This window comes from Lycorma delicatula, chromosome 8 (assembly GCF_047948215.1).
Source record: "Lycorma delicatula isolate Av1 chromosome 8, ASM4794821v1, whole genome shotgun sequence".
Lineage (NCBI taxonomy): Eukaryota > Metazoa > Arthropoda > Insecta > Hemiptera > Fulgoridae > Lycorma > Lycorma delicatula.
The window spans coordinates 51,641,454-51,662,267 of record NC_134462.1 but is presented as its reverse complement, the minus strand read 5'-3'; the positions used below and the strand labels follow the sequence as shown (position 1 = coordinate 51,662,267).

At 29.4% G+C, this 20,814-nt stretch overlaps 1 protein-coding gene across 2 annotated transcripts in view; it reads right to left on the bottom strand.

Moving 5' to 3' along the window:
• The window catches only part of cu (NADP/NADPH phosphatase nocturnin), a 323,896-nt gene that overhangs the window by 214,272 nt on the left and 88,810 nt on the right, over positions 1–20,814 (bottom strand). Inside the window, exon 1 of one of the 2 annotated variants that reach the window (XM_075372547.1) lies at positions 6,907–7,195. The exons of the other annotated variant lie outside the window; for it this stretch is intronic. Within the exon in view, the coding sequence (XP_075228662.1) occupies positions 6,907–7,157 (251 nt within the window). The 5' untranslated portion in view covers positions 7,158–7,195. Of the gene's footprint in view, positions 1–6,906; positions 7,196–20,814 lie in introns of those variants that run through there. 2 annotated transcript variants of the gene reach the window in all.

Genomic DNA, 20,814 nt, shown 5'->3' with positions numbered 1-20,814 from the left:
CGTTATAATAAATTATTCTTAAAAAAAGCCAGTTTTAAATAAAAATCTATAGAATTAATTTGAAATTTCTAGTTTTGGTTTAAGAAAACTAATTTTTTAATGACAGGTTTGTTATTAAAAAATGATTACACTAACAAAAGCTATAAAAAAATATTTTTATTTAATTTGGCGGGAAAGATAATTGTATTATAATGAGCAAAAAATCAATTTATTTTTTCTTCTCCATTGAGAAATTAAAAGATTAATTTATACTTTTTCATAATTTTTTTATTAACAAACCATACGTTTCTTTTGTTTTCAAGTACAACATTTTAAGTATGTATTGTTCAAACAATATTTCTTACAGGTTAATTACAAAAAAAAAATCAATAATTTTTCCTTTTATGAATTAATCACATCTTTATAATAAAAAAATACAAGATTAATAGCTTAGGTATAACAAACGAAATACATAGATTGAAAGTAAAGTGAATTATGTAATATAATAAACTCTGCCCGTTTTCTTTATTAATTATTGATTACTGATCTAGAATAATCCTTCGCAAAATTTTCAAGTCCAAAATCGATTTTTTCTCTTGAGGCTCTTTTAAAAATTCAACCCTAGTTCTCAGTTTAAAAGAGAGTACCTTTTAAGTATTAAGTGTAATAGAAAAAAACTAGATTTAAAAAAATCCAGATTCCAAAAAATGGGACATTTTGGGTTCCAAATTTTTTCAACATTTAGGAATAAATTAATGTAATATAAGGATAAAAAATTCCAACAATAAAAGACCGAGTCCCGGCTATCTGGAGCGAACTTTATTCCCGACGAGGTATGCGGATCCGGCTCCGATGGGGGGGGGGGGGGTGCAAGGAAAAAAGAGAGGAAAGAAACAACCAAAAGTACTAGTTTAGTAAATCGGTTTCTGTAGTTTACCGAAGTTAAAAAAATGTTGGTTTAGAAAATAATTTCGGCAAATAATTCACTTCAATTGATACAAATTAGGAAAAAAGAATAGCTATAATTATTAACACTTTCAATTACCTTTGAAAATCTAGAAGATGAAATTAATTAAAAAATATCAATGTTTGTTGAGGATATTTAAAAAATCAAACAAAGTTTTCAGTTTACAAAGCTACATTACTTTCGGCATCCTGACCCCGTAGGGAAGAAAGCCACCCACCGCCTCCCCTTCCCTTTCGAGCCCTTATGGGCTTTACCGGAGGCTATCTTCGAAACCTCGGCTTTTGACTCATTTCAGTCCGCCTCGGCCAGGATGCCACCGATGCGAATGCCACGAGTAACATTCCCATGGGTGTACTACTGAACTCAAAACAATCTCACACAGCTCACTACTTTCGGCAAAGATGTTGAGGAATAAATTAAATATTTAATTCACTTTGCGATTGTATTTACGAATAAGTTATTAATTTCTTAAAAGATATAATAGTCATTTAAAAAATAAAAAAGAAGGATATTCACCTTTATAAAACAGGACGACGGAATGATGTTTGCGAACATCATCTTATTACGGTTTACGGAAAAAGGCTCGTTCATTGCCATTTTTAATAAATTATCGATCAATTTTATTGAACATTCTACTAATATATCTTCTCTTTCATTTCACTAATATGCAAAGAGACAATGAATGTATTTTTATTTGTTCCCTATAACCGCAAAAACTACTGAACCAATTGTTACGAAATTTTAAGTGTAGTTATCTTATGGCCCTCGGAATGTTTACCACAGTTCACACTGTGGTAAAGAGACCGCATAAAATAACGTAGAATTTTACTAAATTCATTGTCATTATCTATATCGATCACTCTCTTTGTCAATGTTGACTTTTTCAGATAGTTACGTGATTTACTAAATCTAATGTCATTGTCTATAAAAGATAAAATTCTAATATTACCGTATTATAAGTAAAAACAAATTAGTTTGATATGATAATAAAATTAAAGGGAATGTGAACTATTTATATATTTAACAAAGTTTTGGTGGATTGAGGAATACTGAATTTCGATATCAACATAGACTTTTTCACTAAATTATTATGGGTTTACCAAATTTAATGTCATCGTATAACCTTTCGCGATTCTCGAGAACTCATCCATACACGAGAAGTAGCACTCAACAGATTTAAAAAAAATGGAAGACAAATTTTTTAGAAAAATGGAATGATGAAACTCCTGGACTTTGCTTTGCTGTTAACAGATTAGTTTTTAAACAACTCCAATATCCCCCTGATTTCGTTAAACAATTGATTTTGGAACACATTCTTTATACATTTCATTTTATCTTTTAAGTTGTGAATTGCGATAACTCTGAGAGCAACAGTCCACAAAAAATTACTAAGAAGCTATTTACAATTTTTGAAATTTTATACGCAAATAGCCCGGGGCGAAGCTACGACGATGGATGGATGTGGTAGTTTAAAATAAAATTAAAATCTTTTCATTTACAGAACTAATTTTACTGAATCAAAGAGTTTATAAATAATACTAAAAATCCCTGAATTTATTTAATTTCATTTGCACGTGTAAAAATAATACGTGTTCTAGTAAGTCCTGTTACGCCTTCTAAATTATTATTGTTTTTCAATAATTTTATTTAGTTAATTTCTTCACGTATTTGATTTATTATTATAATACATATAGGTTGTTATTATGTATTGAAAATACTATGTACTGTAATCAATTCTTTTTTATTTAATTCTTATTATTATTTATGTTGTGACGCTATTCTGATCAAGATTTTACTGTGGGTTTCCTTGATCTATTAAGGGAAATGTTGGGCCAGTTATTTTTATACCCCTGTAATAATACAACTACCCATTTATAACGAGAGCAATAAAATTGTATACTGAACAGAATAATATATTTATTTATCTCTTATCTATTTATATTATAATGTATATATATAATATAAAAGAATATGTCGTTAGTGTTTCCTAATCAACACCCAGAAAAATACTGAAGATAAATTGATGAAAATTTGTATACACATTTTTCTTACGGTGTAAGTCCAGAGTAAGAAAGTTTTTGAAATTTCAAAAAATTGTTAGAATGGAGTAACAATAAATACTATTTTTTGAATTATTCGATAACAAATGAGAATAGCACCTTGATTTTGGGTGCGTGTAATCTTCATGTGAATATTTAAAAAAAATTTATAGATTTTTAAACCATTTTATAGAATTTTAAGTCGAAGAAATACGACCTTGAAAGGAGGGAAGATAGGTAAAAGAATTTCGAACAATGATTGCTCATTTTTCCAATTTCTGATTATATTAAATGAGATATTCACTAGATTTGGGCTTACAAATATTCTTCAGATAAATATCTAAAACCCATTTTCGGGTATTTTTGAATTTCGATTTTTAAGGGGTGCGCCGATGTACGGCGCGGCGGCTCAACAAACAAACCCACTGCTACTGTTACTGTATGTCCAACGCGACTGGGTGCATCTACCTCCCGTTACTTGACTCAAAGATATAAAATAAAAAAAGATTGACCGTGACGGGAAACGCAAGTAACCATACAGGACGGGTAAAGCTGCGACGGGGATGCTAGTTTTTTAAATGAGTATATAAAGCAAAAAATACGCAATTTAAAATATGATTTATTTAGTGTATAAAATAATAAACCTCTTTTTGATAGAATACCACAACAATTGGGAGTTGATATTGCCCTAATACAATAGTAGTTGAAACTGACCAAACATATTAGAAGTTATTTGATTATTATTTTGATCTAGAAATAATTTATTTGTTTGAAATTAAAAAAAAAAAAAAAAAAAAAAAAAAAAAACTGGTAAAGTATCGCATGATTTTCCAGCTACGCTGGACAAGTCATGATTATCAAAATACAGTTTAAGAATCAAAATTCTAAAATTTTGAATAATTTTTTTTGATTTTTAGGGGTTTCCTTAATTTGTGTGGACAATTGAGGAAGAATTTATTTATAAAGAAGTGATACTCAAAAAAAAAATAATAATAATTTGAAAGAGAATTGTTTGAAATTTTGAAAAGATAAAGTATAGCTTTATGAAAGTAATGAAGATATTTCCTTCTCATACTGGGTCCGGTGTATAATATGGGTTAGAAGAATGAAGAGGTCATCGGAAGAAGAAAAAGAAGAAAGAAAACCCACTACGCTACCCATCGTCACGGACTGGAGTCCGGAAGAAGAGCCCAGCAGAGAAGCAACGTGAAGGGCAGCCACCGAAGAAGAAGATGAAGATCTTTACCTTTATCCACACCTTACAATTAAATACTTACAATCATTTAAATCAGCAATTGCTCCCTCCAAACAACTAGGGCCTCGTTGTGGCGTATCCCTGCTAGCCTATGAAGTGCTAGCACCGAAAGGACTTCAGCGGACGGTCTGAAGGGGAATTACGTCGGGAGCACCAGGCTCAAAAGCCTAGTCTCCCGCGGTCGGACACAGTAATGAGATGAGAACGTTGGTCCAAAACGGATAGGAATGCTAATCACAAATCCGTTCATAAATATAACAAAAATTAAAACATAACCGACACTAAAAATAAACCCCTGAAACACGCCCGATTATAGAATCATACAACAGCAAGGGACACTGTCCAAGCTCTGCGATTCGAAGGGAGAATTGTGATACTCCCGCCACTTTTGCATTCCATTCCATTCCATAATATCTACATTAATTTTAATAGTCCTTTAAGTAATGAAGAGAAATAAAAAAAAAAAAATAATAATAAAAATTAAAAGAGTTAGATCCCCCCCCCAAAAAAAAAACAGAATATATTTTTTTTAGCGATGGGGAATAAAGTTTTTACAAAAACTTTTCTAAAAATATATAAATATAGATTAAGCTTAAGCTTAATAAATTTGCTTAAGTAAAATTTTCTCTAAATATCCTCTTTAATAGAGATTAAAATAACAAAAAGAAAGTTTTCCAAAAATTTTTTTTGCATTTTTGGTCCGGGATGACTTTTTTGGTTTGGTTCTGGTTAACTTTTTTGATAGCTCAGTATATGAAGTAAAAACTTACAAAAATATTTGAAAAGTTTTTAAACCGAAGGCAGATAGAAAAAACGAACAAATTACACATATATTTTAATCTTAACAGGTGGGGGTTGGTTTTAAAAAAAAATATTTATATATGCATTACAGATAATAAATTTGCTTTAAAAATGTTCTCTTTAAAATTTCTCTGAAGAAAATCGAAATTGAATTTTTGCGATATTCCACACACCCCCTTAACGAATTTAAAAAAAAATAATATGATCAATGCCACATATAATTATATATTTGAGCCAAATATGAAGAAAAACAGTTCGGTCAATCCTGAGATACGTACGCACATACGTACATATGTATGTTTTTCTGGAGTAGATGAACTAGTTGGACTATAAACATAAAAATTTGCAAAAATTCCAATACTCAATTTTTCTCATGATCACTCTACTTTCCCCTTTAATATAACTATTCTAACTACATATTAAGGTAAAAATAAAAAAAAATTTGATTTTCTTTGAAAAATACACATGACCATTTTTTACCGAATAATATCTCATATTAAAATCAAGCCAATAATATTAAAGATACACGTTTAGAAAAAACTAAACATTTTAAAGTCCTAATAACTTTAAAGCATAAAATAATTTCAACGCCAAATAAATGATTTGTTAAAAAAATAATAATGTTCGTTTAAAATCTACATTTATACTGACACTGTAGCAAATACACAGACACAATAAAAATAAAAGTGATGAAAATATATTTCATAATGTTTTGAAGGTCGTAAACCAAAATTATATCTTATCATTTAAAATTGATAATTTTCTTAGCAATATGGAAATAAATAAAAGATAATAAATTAAATATTACTTTAAGGTTGTAATTATAGTTAATACTCGTATATGCTAAATAAATAATAATATATATCTGAAATTTATTTATCTACAACTAAATAATTTATTAAAAAACGACTATAAACTTATCCGGGTAGTCTACTTTATATAATCCTTAATAGAGTTGATTTTTAAATATTACCGCTTTTTCAGAAATAATATAAAATATAATTTTAAATATATGCGTAAATATTCTATTCGTTTAATATATTATATATTTTATAGTCTTAAAAAAAGCTTAACTAAACCTATAATAAATTTTTTTTTATGGAAACTGGAAAAGCCAACTTTTAAACAGGAATAAGTTAATTATTTATTAAATAATACTAAACTTTTTAATCTCACTAGATACTTATAACGAATAATATATTATAACGAAGTATTAATTTTTTCTAATCATTAATTACAAAATTTTTAAATGTTAGCTTTTTATCATTTTAAGAGATTCCATAAAATACTTCTCACCGTTTGAATAATTAATTAAATAAATCAAATTTTAAAAACTAAATAAAATTAAGAAAATATATTTATCATATAGACTGTAAAAAATTAAATACTATACCTTTAAGTAAATTATAATGTTAATTTAAAATTAAATTGAACGTTTTTTAAAGAAAAAACCAACTAAAATAGGAATATTTAAATCTAATGTACCATTTTGAAAGAAAAAACGCAATTTTTAATATACGAGATCAGTTTATATTATTTTATTTCATATGGGGATCTTTTCTAGGATTTTTTTTATTTGGTTTAATAAAGTTCTTTTTTTATATAACATTTAAATTTTAATTAAAAAATGTATTTTCTCATGATCTTTTTTACGTATTTTAAACAGGAGTATTTTTTATGAGATTAATAGCAAACTTAAATATTATATATAAAATAAGTATAAATTACTACCGGTAATCAAAACTGATCATATCATTTCTACTACACATATTTACAATTATCGTAAGTAATGAATTATTTCTTATTTACAAGAGATTAATTTCGTAAAAGTAATCTTTGATTTACAGTAATAAAAATTACCCTACCTGACAAGATAAAGTAAAAGATGTTTTGGCGGTACATATCCTGGATGTTCTCCGAGACCTAATTCAAGTCTACGCGCTTGAAGACGGCGTTTAGCAGCAGGAGATGTCATTAAGCTGGCGCGAGCTAAACTTTCGGCTAAAGCCAAAGAATTTTTCATATTACATAAATCCGGCATGCTTGGTACTTTACCCAGACCGACTTGGCCCGAGTTTCCACTAATAACAGTTTCTTCTGTTCCACAAGTTGTCATGGTGACGGCACAACAAATACTGAATCACTTGTAACTACAGCGGAGGTAGTATACCTGAGTTAAATCGTCGTCACAACCGGCCAAGGTGAAGAACACAACTCTCCCACCACACTACAATGCCACACTTCAAGTTCTCTCCCTAAATACTCGTTTTTTTTTTGTAATTATTGTTATTACTATAAAATAGTAATAATCTCATATTGTGTACTTTATTTTATCTTTTAACTTGACCGACAATTCAGTTGTAAAGTGTCATTTATGTTCCATATTTGCATATATTTGTTATAACACACGTTAATATCAATCATTCAGAATGTTTTTTTTTAACTTTAAAAGGTGTAGTAATTTATTTCCTTTAATACTTCCTTAATCACTTCCTATTGAAAATCATTTATTTATTTAGCTACTAACAATAAATAAATACTGTTGCATAGAAAAAATTCAACGGGATTTAAAAAACTGTGGTCTACTATTTCTTTCATTAATATGTAAAATGTGGAAGCGTTTGGAGATGATAATTCTCCCGGGGAAGGATGATGGATATCCTTTTGCAGGTTTCTACATTATTATTTTTTTTGTTAAAAACTGCCGTTTTTAGTTTTTCAATTTTTGAAAAAACTGTTCAAAATGTGTACTTCAAGAACTACACTTTTGAACTAGTAGCTGATATGTAAATCTCAACTGAAATGGAGAGGAGGATGAGAAGGTTCATTGATGTGAAAAGAAATAGGTGTATACAATTTAAGTAAGGAACTTAATTTTATAAGTAAAATCCGGAGAGGGTCAGCCATTTGTAACTCACATTCTTTAATAAAATTTAGGGAAAAGTTTACGAATTTAACATTTAATTCAAACAGCCTCTAGTTTTCTAGATCAAGGAATCTATTAAAAAAGATCCAAATTTACATCGATTGAGGAATTAATCAATATTTTTTTTTTTTGTTGAGAAAAACAGTATTTAAAATTCTGAAAAAATTTCAAACACAAAAATCGTTTAAATCGCCTTGGTAGAACTCTATAAATAAGCATTTAAAAAAAATAAAAATCTCAGCATTTTACATAATAAAATGCTTTCTTTAAAAAAAATTAAAGATTTAATAAAAATAATATTATTAAAGTATATCGGTGTTCTTTGGTGGTTGGATTTCAATTACCCACACGTCTCAGGAGTAATCGACCTGAGTTTAAGATTCAGGTCTTAAACGGTACAGTTACATTACACTGATAACTCGCTAATGACTTTCATTGTTGATGCGACTATAAATAAAAGTATTAAAAAAAATATATTATTAAAGTACAAAGGTACATTGTTCTGTATTATAAATAATAAAATTATAAGATATTACTTTTCAGCCTACAGCAATATATGCTGCTATAGCAGCTGCAGGTATAACGGGAAATTATATAGAACGGCAAAAAAAAAAAAAATTAAAAATTGACTTTTTTTAAGTTTTGTCCCTTACGGAGACATTTTAAAAATAAATTTAAAAAAAGCAATGGATTTAAATAAATTTTAAATAATGTGCGAAAAAGGTTTTTATTCCAGTGCCTCCAAGTCTAAAAAAATCTATTTTTGTCAGACAGACCTTAGTGCGTACATACATTTTATGTATGTTGGCCTGTATTTGGTCTTATAACTTTGGACCCCGTTGACCCATTTTCTTAAAACTTGGTAGAGAGGTTCTAGCTTCCGGGGGGGGGGGAAGTATATATAAATGTTTGAAAAAATTGACAAAAGCTGGGGATTGTGTCCGAAATAAGATCTCAAATCTTTGCTGGAATGCTTTGGCCAAATATGTTCTTACAAAAAAAGTTGAAGATTATTTTTTATCAAAATCACAAATTGCCATTCTTTTTTATTTATTCATCCCCGTCCCCAAAAAAATGAATTTTTATATTTTTCTTTTCTTAGCTAAATCTTGCTTCAGAAAAGAACCATTAACCTCCTGTTAACATCTTTTCTAAGGATAATAGGAGTTTCGAATCTATATTTTTTTCAGCAATAGACCTTCTAACCACTATAAAGAGTTATTGCATATTCCTCTCCGAATTTCTGCGGTTAACAAAAAATACTTTTTAATTAAAAAAAACATATATAATTTAAATTTAATTCCATCTCGCAAGTTACCCATTGCATTTAAAATGTAGAAATGTTAATTTTTTATAGCCCTTAATGTTAAATATTTCTTGAAATAAAAAGTTAGCTAAAATGGGTTCATGAACGAAAACACACGAATCACACAATGAAACTAATTAGTTTTTCGGCAACGCTTTAACAAGCCGCCGTTACGAAAAGCAACAATGTTGGCTTGGAAAAGGTACGTTTGAATTAGGCAATGTTAAAAATAGGCCGCGGAGTGGACGAGAGAGAAACGGGGTTAGAAACATGTGCTGCTGTTGCAGTTTTCATTGAAATCCCTAATGAAATCAACTCGTAAACGGTCAGCTGAACTTCGTATACCGTGACGACAATACAAGACGATATGAAAAAGGACTTGAAAGTTAGGCTATTTCGCCCGATGTTCATCAATGAACTGTCAGATGCAAATATGGAACGTCGCGCTGCATCCTGCCGGGCTTTATTAGAAAAATTCACCGCTGCAGTGCACCGTGGAAAGGTGTTTTTTTACTGACGAATGTGCAATCTATCGCAGTTTGCTTGCAAGAAATTTGATATCTTGAGCGAATGAAAATTCTTATTATGTAACAGAGTTGGAAAGGAATCCACCGCACGTCATGATATGGGCTGGAATGACAGCTTCTCATTTATTTGGTCTTTATTTTTTGACGGGCTAGTGAATGCACAAACTTATTTAGAGATGTTGGACGGACGGTTAATACCACAGCTTCAAGAGAAGGATCTCATGGAACGAGTGGTTGCAGAAGGATGGAGCACCTGTACATTTTTCTCTATCAATCTGCGCGTTTCTGAATGAAAAATGTCCAGGACGTTGGATTGGCCACGGTACTCCAGCGTCACCAATTCTTTTATCATGATCACCACGAAATCTTGATCACACCACACTAAACAATTTAATATGAGGAATTATCAAGGCACACGTATCCGCACGTCGCTACACGACATATGAAGAACTGCGTGACGCTGTGAGGGATGCCTTCCGTAACTTAACATCAGAAATGCTCCGTCGCATGTCATAGAGGACGTAGCGACGTATAGAATTGTCCGTGCAACATGATGGCTAACACACAGACAAATTGGGCCATTAAAATTAGTACTGTGTATCAAGTGAGTAATTAAAATAATTCATTATTAGATCGCATTTATCATTTACTACTCATTACAAATTTTTAGTTCTAACTTTAGGGGGCACGGTGACTTCCCAGCCACTCTGATTTCGGTTACAAACTTGATGTTTTTGGGCCTCTGGGAAACAAGTTTCATCTGGCGGTGCTCGTAAAATTCTAATTTTGGCTTTCTAACATATCACCCTTGAAGTAACAATATGAAAACCTTGAAAACATGTCAAAAACCCTTTTTTTGCCTCTAACTCCGGTTTCTATGAATCAATTCGCTTGAAAGTCAATAGGGTTTTATTTCTACTACGTTTACATTATCCTACCAAGTTTCATCAAAATTGGTTAAGATTTGCATCCGGTAGAGCCGACAAAATATCTTATACACATACATATGTATTTAAACACTGCAGAATCGTGTTCAGGAGACTCCAAAACGTAAAGAAAAGTTGGTCCCCCCCGCCACGATGTAAAATCTGACTGGGTGCAGTAGCGGCGATTCCTACAAATTCTTTGAACATCCGCTAGAAAGCTTTTTATCTTAAGCAGTAATATTTAACGTCTAATTCTATTTTACTTAAAAAAATAAATATCTATAAATAAAAATTCATAAATACAATACGATAAAGTTTACAAATTAAATAAATATTAAAGAGACCTTCATAAAAATAAAACAAGTAAATTTTGAAGAGCGAGTATTTTTTCTATATATAGTATTGTTGATTTATTGAGTAAGTATGATATTTGGCCTACCTATTGTTATAAGAAAGGTTGCAACCTGCTCAAGGCCCGGGTTTGCCAGTTCCCGAAATTTTAAAATGAGTCCTCTGAGGAATATAATGGCTAAAAATATTAATTTATTTTTCTGTATATTTTTAATTTATCTATCTTATTATTTTGAATTCTAGTCGTTTTTTCCCTACTGAATAAATGTAGTATGTAGTATAAATATAGTACGTATTATGCATCTTTTTCCTACAGTAAGTGTAATTTGTTCCTTTCTCAGCTTTTCTTATGGATTGATTAATGTAAACTGATCGATGTACTAACAATATCAATAATATATTAATCAATAATCAGAGTTTCTTTTAGAGTAATGATGATCATTATACACCCAATCCCGTCGTAAATAAAATAAAAATGACATAGGCAACTGTCACATTTTGGGTAGGCTTTACATGCTGTTATGCAACAATGTATTTGGTTCAGTGAAGAAAACGATTAACCACTACTTTTCTCATGGCAAGTTTGAAAGCAGTAGATTCAGTGTAATTGATTATAATTTATTCAGACATTTTTGTGAGATAAGTTACGCAAAAGGTTTTGGCATAAAACTTCTCAGAAAATCTTACACGGGAGCTATTATTTTTAATTTAATAAAAATAATCCATAAAGGTTCATAAAATTTACATTGATTTTACTGTAAAACGTAGGAATTTTAATTAGCAATTCGGGCCCACTGCTAAATTAAAAAAATTTAGTATTTTTTATGAATAATACCGGAATTTTTATTTATTTATCTTTTATCTATTTAGAATAGAAAAAAGAGAAAATGTTGAGACAATTCACTACAATCGTATAATTGATTAAATTTATTTATTTGCTATTAGCTGGTCAGGGCTCACATCTTCCCTTCTAGCCAGCAACTTCTGCTTCCTGCACCCTCACTGTGATTCATTATCATGCTTGTGAGAATAAAATTGATAAATATCAATTAAACTTTGTACAAATTATAAAAATAACTATCAGTGTTTAATAATTTCTTCAGAGCAAAATTTAGGTCAGCCAAGGACTCGAAATTGAGAGATTTGAGGTAAAAATTTAAAGTGAAGAAAATTTGAGTGATCTGAAGTATGACGGTTACAGAATAGTCGGCCTTCATCTAAAAAATAGTAGTTTTAAAAATAATAGCTGCTTACCCATCCTTCGTACGGGTAAAAAAGTATTTTGTTCAGTTTTTAGGGTTACTCGACAAACACCATTAGGAGCTGCTCGTACTTCATTTCTCATTTTTAATTTTAAGTTTTTTAGTCAAATAATCGAAGGCAGTCATTATCTTTAAAATAAATTAAAATTGTCGTAAAGATTGATTATATCTGTTTCATGAAAAGCTACTTGTTTTCTAAAGAATAAATTACCACGTCCATGGTTCTGTTACTACAGAAATCGTTAGTAAAATTTTCTTTAAGGAGGCTGGCTTATACCAACTTCATTAATAAAACATTTTTATAGCAACCAAAATTAGATCTGAACTTTGTGTTATAGTTGCTTCCACTTCCAAAACTTTTCGTAGAAGTTTGTTATAAATAGGTCTACTATCTAAAAAGTTTTTTTCTTTAAAGTTCTACATAACAAGAGAGCTTATTGTAATAAATAATAATAATAATAATAATAATAATAAAACTCTAAAAATATTTGTTAATTCATTATCAAAGTACATTATGTTTTCCAATTATTTAGTATTGATTTTTAAAAAAAATCTTGCACAATTCTGCTTAAGATGACCGACTTTTCATTTTCAACGCCCTGATTATTTTGTTGTCAGAAACGCACTGATTTTCAGAGTACAAAGTACTGCATACATTCGATTAACGATTAGACCCTGCATACAAGCATAAAGTTTCAACTCACTCACCACTATGACTCATTGTATAAGCGCGTAAGAAAAAACTATACACGGTTAACATTCTCGAATTTTTTTTTTTACCTTAAATTGAGCGTAACTCAAGAACCACTCAACTAATCTTAATCAAATTTTCACACGCACAACTTTAATCAAGTAGTTTTGGAGATTTTTGATGAATTGCATTTTCATAATCCTCATATTTCAAAACGTAAGAAAATTCATTTTAATCCATCCAAACCCATCATGTGACCGAAAAAATACTTCCAATTGAGGTTATGTTGTTGTTGACATTAATTTGAGCGTAACTCAGGAATGACTCAACCAATCTTCATCAAATTTTCATACACACAACTTTAGATAAACTACTACAGCTTATCAAAATTTTAGTGAAATTGATGTGACAGTTTTGGACATTTTTGAGGCTCAAAATTTTAAGTTAAGGCCTACAAATATATATAAGGAAATCCTAATTTAAGTGAATGATATTTTCGTACTCCTCATGCTTCAAAACGTAAAGAAAATTCATTTCCCCTCCCCAATTTACCGTTTTGTTTGAGAATTCGGTAAAAAACGTATGCTTTAGATTTAGATACGAACAATAATAAAATATTTTGATACAGAATTTCTTTATATTCTTTTATTCTTCATGACTTTTCATATATATTATCACACAGGAGATATTTAACAGAATAAATAAGTGATTTTCACCAATATAACCGACGTGGTGTGTACTAATTTTAGCTTCTATTAACAAACTTTAGTTCATCATGATTTTTATAAAACGCATAAATTATAAAGAAAATAATACACCTCTTTACAAAAGATGCTGTATTTTAATTATCGATGCTAGGATAAGATGTATAAACATCGAGTCAAAAAAATTGTTTTTACTTGAATTGTCTTAAAAACACGTGATCTTACTTTAGAACTAAATTTTTTATAAAATTAATATATTTTTCATTTTCTTTGGATTATAAGACGAAAAACTATTGTTGTTTTTATTATAAAAAATACATGATTCATTTTATAATAGTAATAATAAATAAAATTTTCCTCTGATTTTACCGTTAAGACTCAAGGAGAGATGAAAAATTATGTCGGTTTTTATTATTCATACACAATAGTGTATTATAAAATGAACTACAAAGAAATTTCGCACCACTTTCACATTAGATAATTTTTCTGTTAATGAATAATATATTTTTTGTTATTCTTTCCATAAATATCTCCTTTTTAAAACATTATAAACAAAAGAAAAAAAAAAAACATTGATTTATGGAAAAAAAACATTGCTTAAATCATCAAGCTGTTATAGAAATGACAAGTCATGTTAATATATAAACGGTAAATGCTAGTTAATATTAAAATACGTTACATTAAATGCTAATTATTAACTTTAAAAAATTACAATAAATCATAATAGTAAAAATATGTCTTATTAATTTTAAACTTTATTTTATTACACAGATTAACCTATTTTACATTTTTAATTATCAAATTAATTAACTATGTTGATGATTTATTATATGTTACAGCTAGTTTTATCTTTTTTTTTATAGAATTTACAATACAAATTCATAAGGTAATTCTTTTTAAAAAAATTATATATATAGTATGGTAAAATAAATTACATTTAATGAGAGACAATCGTTGAAGATAATTAAAATTTTACAAATTAATATTACAGAATTACGTACTGTATTTTATAATATTGTTAAAAAGATAAACTTTATAAGTAAACATATATTCCAAGTTAAACGTACTTAATAAATTACGCCTTACTTACAACAATAATAAAAGTAGAATTGTGAATATCTGTAATAGTATCATACTGAAAATTGAGAAAAACAAACTTAGGTTCTGATGTCCTCTCTTTTTTTCTGTTTAGCCTCCGGAATCATTGTAAGGTAGTATTTCAGAGGATGAATGAGGATGATATGTAAACAAAACAAATGGTTTGTATGGGACAAATGGGTCCAGCAGGATCCGTACTTCAGATATCAACTTTTAGGTAGATCTCATAAGAAAGCTACCTATTGTAATGGGTACCATGATTCGACTTCCGGAAAATTTCGACATTCTTCCCGTTTCACATCCTCTAGACCCTAAAACCACCGTCAGTTCAAAAGTTTATATAGACCATGGGGGTAGAAATGGGGAGCTTTTTCGAAAAGAAATATCACTATAACTTTCTTATTAAGTAAAATATCGAATTTTTTTAAAGTTTCTACTATTTTTTGGATAAGGGCCTAAAATTTATCTAAGGAAAGTTTTTTGATATCACCAACTATTGGCCCAGGGGGTGGAAAAAATGGGGTTTCGAAGACAAAAAATATCATACCTCCCTTAATAGGCACAGTGTCGGGTAATCGGGTTAAAATGGTAGTTAGTTCTCTAAACATTCCCTAAAATCTTTGCCTGAAACAAATTTTGATATGACCAACTCTTACGACAAGGGATGACCAAACTGTTGCTGGAATTGTAAGAAGATGGGGCTTGTCATATGCTAAACTTGTGAAACAATGTAATTTTTTCACATGCAACCATTGTCGTAATGAGTAAATTTGTAATTTTTCTTAACTTTAAGGTGGAAGTCTTTTTTATCCCCTACTTAGCACCGGTGAAATCTACCTCCGCCTTCCGGCGTGCCGAAAGGGAATTTTTCAGTTTATTATTCTCCACATAAGTGTTTTGATTTTTCAATTCTTTCATTTAAAAACCTTTGCGATGATTTTAATCATTTTTATTATTAAAATACTATGATCTGATTCTGATTGTTAACCAGATGCGTTTTAATTAATTACAAGGTTTATTGCGACTAAATTATTAGTAATGAAAGTTGATGTGAGAATACTATATAAAAAATATCTTTTATATTATAAAATAAATCATATATTATGTATATAGCCTACCTAGGCTCTATATATATAAGCCTATCACTAGGTCTAGTGGTTAATTCGTCATCGCAATCAATTGTTTAAAAGCTGATTTTCGAAGAGGAAATTTCTGAAGTTCAAATCCTAGTAAAAGTTAGTTGCTTTTATACGGATTTAAATACTAGACAGTACATACCGATGTTCTTTGATGGTTGGTGTTTAATTAACCACATGTCTCAGGGATGGTTAGCTTGAGTCGCTGCAAGACAACACCTCATTTATATGATATAGATATTATTCTCATCTCATTGCAACGAGTGAGAAGGTTGCTGTTGCTGACTATGTTGAAGAGATTGCAATGTACACATTAGGAAAATAAAAATAAATATTATGTTTAATGAGTAATAATTATTGAATGTTTCTTATAAAAAAATTCTTTTTACAGCAACTATTAAAAATTTTTTTATATAATTCATTTTTAATTACTGGTACAGAAGATATACACATAAATATAAATTCCTTAAAATAATCACCAACTTAAACCGAATTAAATAGATTTAAAAAAAATTAATAAAAGATACTTGCAGTATTTCAAATATTATTGTTAAAATTTTTTTTTTTTTTAAATAGGTATTAGTTGGCAAAGTGTCTTTTATAATCTTTAGAAGGTTATTTAACAACTAATTTGAAACAATTAAAATAATTTTTTTTAAATACGTTTGTTACAAAAAATTATAGATTACAGAAACTGAATTAATAAGTAATCCATTGTTCGTTGATTATTAAAAATATATTTCAAATTGTAAGTAATCTAATAATAACAAATTTTATTATATAATCTGTATTTAATTTTAAAATATGTAATTATTAATTACATTTAATTTTAACTTAAAAGCTTGTTATCTATTATTTATTAATTTATTCAAAAAATTTTTTAAAAAATAAATAAAAAATCCTTGTTTTAATTTCAGTTAATATATTAAAGACTGAAATGACAATATTCTTTGTCTTTTTAAGCAAATGTATTAAAAGATTAAAAAATGTAACTCATAATATTAAATGTAATTTATAATATTTAAAAAAAAAATTATAAGTAGTAGAATTTTTCATTGTGAAACATAGATTTTTCTTTAAAAAATCCGTCTAAATTAATTAGATAAAAATTAAATAGTATATATAAAAATCTGATGTGGAAACTACATGATTTCCTTGTCACGAACCTACTAAATTACATATACACATTTAAAAAAAATTAAAAGTACATAAAATTTTATTTTATTAACAGCTTCTGATATTTTTTTTTTTTATTATTATCGAATTATTATTTATTGTACACTTTTTTTTACAATAACAGGTTAATAAATCAATATTAATAAATAAAATTATTAATAAATCAAAATATCTAAATTAAAAAAAATTAGAAAAGGAAATGAAGTCTGATTCGAACTTTTCCCTTGTAAGATCCAAAAATTTCATTAATTAAAATTTTATTCGGCTATAACTCTGGAACCAATAAACATAAGCACCACGTATAATATATCGTTGAAAAGCTCTCAACGGGGGCTTATTACTGCAGTTAAGGAAAAGATTTTGGACTTTTTGGACACTTAGGTTCAGTCGATTACAATCAAAAGGGGGGGAGGCGCAGAATTAGATGTTACAACAGTTCTATATCCAAAATTAAAAAAAAAAAAACAACGGCTAATCGTTTTTGAGTTATGCGAGATACATACGTTCGTACGTACGTACGTACGTATATATGTACGTACAGCCGTTACGCTGAAACTAATCAAAATTGATTCTGGGATGGTAAAAATGGATATTTCCGTTGAAATCTGATAACCGAAATTTTTTGCGATCACAATATATCCTTTACTTCGTACAAGGAAATAAGAAGGATTTAAAAAGCTTTAAAAAAGTAAAAAAAAAATATTTTTTTTAATATCCTTCTTTAAATTTAAAACCTTCTAGTATAGGTATCAAACTATCAACAGTTTAACAAAACCCTTAATATAGTGGCGACTTTCATAATTAAAAATTTAAAGAAAAATTGTAAATTGTATATTTGGTTTGTATTCTTTTTGGGATTTTTCAAAGTATTTGTTTAATTCTCAGAGATGTCTACAAAACACATGTCTACAAACCGTTTCGCAACAACGGAAAAAAGTAAATAATCTAAAAATTAAAAAAAAAAAAAAACCACAAAAGGAATATAGAGAAACAATACAGAAATTGAAACTAAAACAATACAGAAATTGGAACGAAGCTTGAACAGAGGAATTCAAAGATAATTTTTTTTAATTTAAAACTTTTCAATTTATTTTTGTTGACTTTTTATGTGAAACTAATTCGAATATCAAGAAAGAGTAATTTTCTTTAGTTTTTTAGAAGAAAATAATACAAATGGAATGTAACATAAGGATAGCGGGTGATTTTTGTATTCTCCCTATTAATCGCAAAACCTGTACAAAGTCCCTTTTTTTTCGGGCGTGTTACTGTTTAATTGGTGGTTATATTTTTACTTTCTTTATTTATTTATGGAAGGAGTTGTGGATTGCGCTCCAGTTCTTTAGACCAGATTAAAAAGATTTACCGAGGCTGACCTTGGGAGACTAGCCGTATATGTGCTTTATTCTCCTGGCATAGTTTCCCTTCAGTTCGTCCACTGAAGTTCTTTAGGTACTAACGCCTTCCTGCCTAACAGGATTGAGCCTCATTGGAAGCCCTAATTGTTGGAGGATGAACACTACCTTCGCCAGAGGGAGTCGTTTGTCTGACAGTGACCTAGATTGTAAGAATTAGGACAGGAGGATGGTTGGTTGATGAATCTAGAATGGTAGAAAGGTTAACTTTCTACCAAAACTCGCGCTGTTTTTATCATCACGTGTCGGCCGGATTCAGGCCGGACCGGGTACATCCGCAGCAGAAGGACCTTTTTCGTTCTTCTTTCTTTTTTAGACTGCCTTTCCGTAAAACCGGCTGTAAATAATTAACAAATCGTAAACCTCAAATTGTCCCATCATCCTACAAAGGGAGGCACAGGAAAAAGTGCAGGCCTTTCCTCTCTTCCGTTGGGCGACTGCAGGGTTTCTTCTTCCACATTCGCTGTTCGTCGGCGGTCTTCTTCATATTCTTGGATTGGAAAGAGGATGTTAGATGTTTACAATTCATTTAGCAATATTCGCATTCGAATTCACGAAGGGGGGGTACGATCGCCTTATTACATTTAAGATGAGAAATGTTGAAGATGAAGAAAAATTATTATTTTTTCTAGACGCACGTGCATCTGTGCATTTAGGAAGGGTTTGGGGCCGCAAGACCGAAAAGGTGTTCCTCTCAGCTGTATCACAGTAACCGGTCTGCAGCATCTGTAACAAGGCTAAAACAAAAGAAAAGGAACATGCCCTAATACTAGAGGGAAGATATAAATTATATTACTCCGCAAAACCGCGCGATAAACAGGCGACCGCGGAGTATCGACAGAAAACTTTTCAGGGTCATGAATCTCGTTGAGGTTAAAGATTTTAACCGGCTGAAAAATTCAGTTCACAAGAGAAATTCATAAAAATGCTATCGATTCCTGATATAGTATCGGTGGTTTAGTGGGAAAACGCCCACCTGAACTACACAAACAAAAAATATAAAATACAACCGATAAATTTCTTATTTAAAATGAAAAAAAAACGAATCGTTTATTTCTAACAAAGTAAGATTGATGGAGATTCGTAAAAAATAAATATGCGTGGGTCGAATGGAAAATCTTCTCTTTTCCTTAAATTCGAATAAAAAAAAATCAATAACTTTGGATATATTTTTTACCGACTTTTCCAAGAAAAGTACGGTATTTCTTTCGTTTGCGTGGTGGGAGTGATAGATGAAAATTAATTTTCTTTACGTTTTCAGGTATGACAAGTTCAAAGATACCACTCACTTAAATTGGAGTTCGAAGATATCACTTAGTTAATTTCTTATATATATTTATTTAGGCCTACGTAAAAATTCTTGTGGCTCGAAAATCTCCAAAACTACCAGTATTAAATCAGTTTCACTGAAATTTCGATATACTGAAGTAGTGCATTTGAATTTGCGCAGGTAAAAATTTTATAAAAATTGGTAGGGGCTTCTTGAGTTGCGCTTAATTTAAGCTCGAAAAAATTTGAGGGGGGCAAGTTATGATGTTATGATGCGTGGTTCGTTATGATGCTGCAAGTTTGAATGTTGACGTTTCTTTACCTGCGGTATCTATTGTTAGCAATATTAAACCAAATTAGAAAAATTTAAAAAAAAGATTAAAGTAACTGAAAGTCGGTCTTCTTGCACAGAACTGCGTACGATTTTTTTTAGTGTTATTGTAAATAAATATTGAACATCTAGATTAAATACAAAATAATTGATTATTTATTAAAAATAACTCTACAGTTATAGTTTTATGGAAAACTAAATAAAACAATAATATTTTAACAAAAACAAAAAATCTAAAAATGTCAATTTCGAACTACTACCATAGCACTGCATATAAAGAACGAAATGTATTCGAGAATTACTTTCAGATTGGGGTACAGTAATTCATTTGGTCACGTGAGCCGATGAAGAGATGTAAATATGCAGAGGAGAGAAAAAAGTGACATGAGTGTTTGAGGGAGGGGAATAGGAGATTAGTAGTAAATATATTCAAAGTTAAATCGATTTATCTTCGAACTCGACCAGACAAAATAGAGGAAAAGATGTGAATCTAGATGCGATAAGGTGACTGAGTAAATAACTGGTCTGATGAATACAAACCAATTTTACAGATACTAATGTAAGAAAAAAAAATACAAAGTTAATTTCAATTGATTTAACCTTTACTTTTCAATCATTTGGAACTTTACTTTTTCCGAATCCAAAACAGTTTGGACAA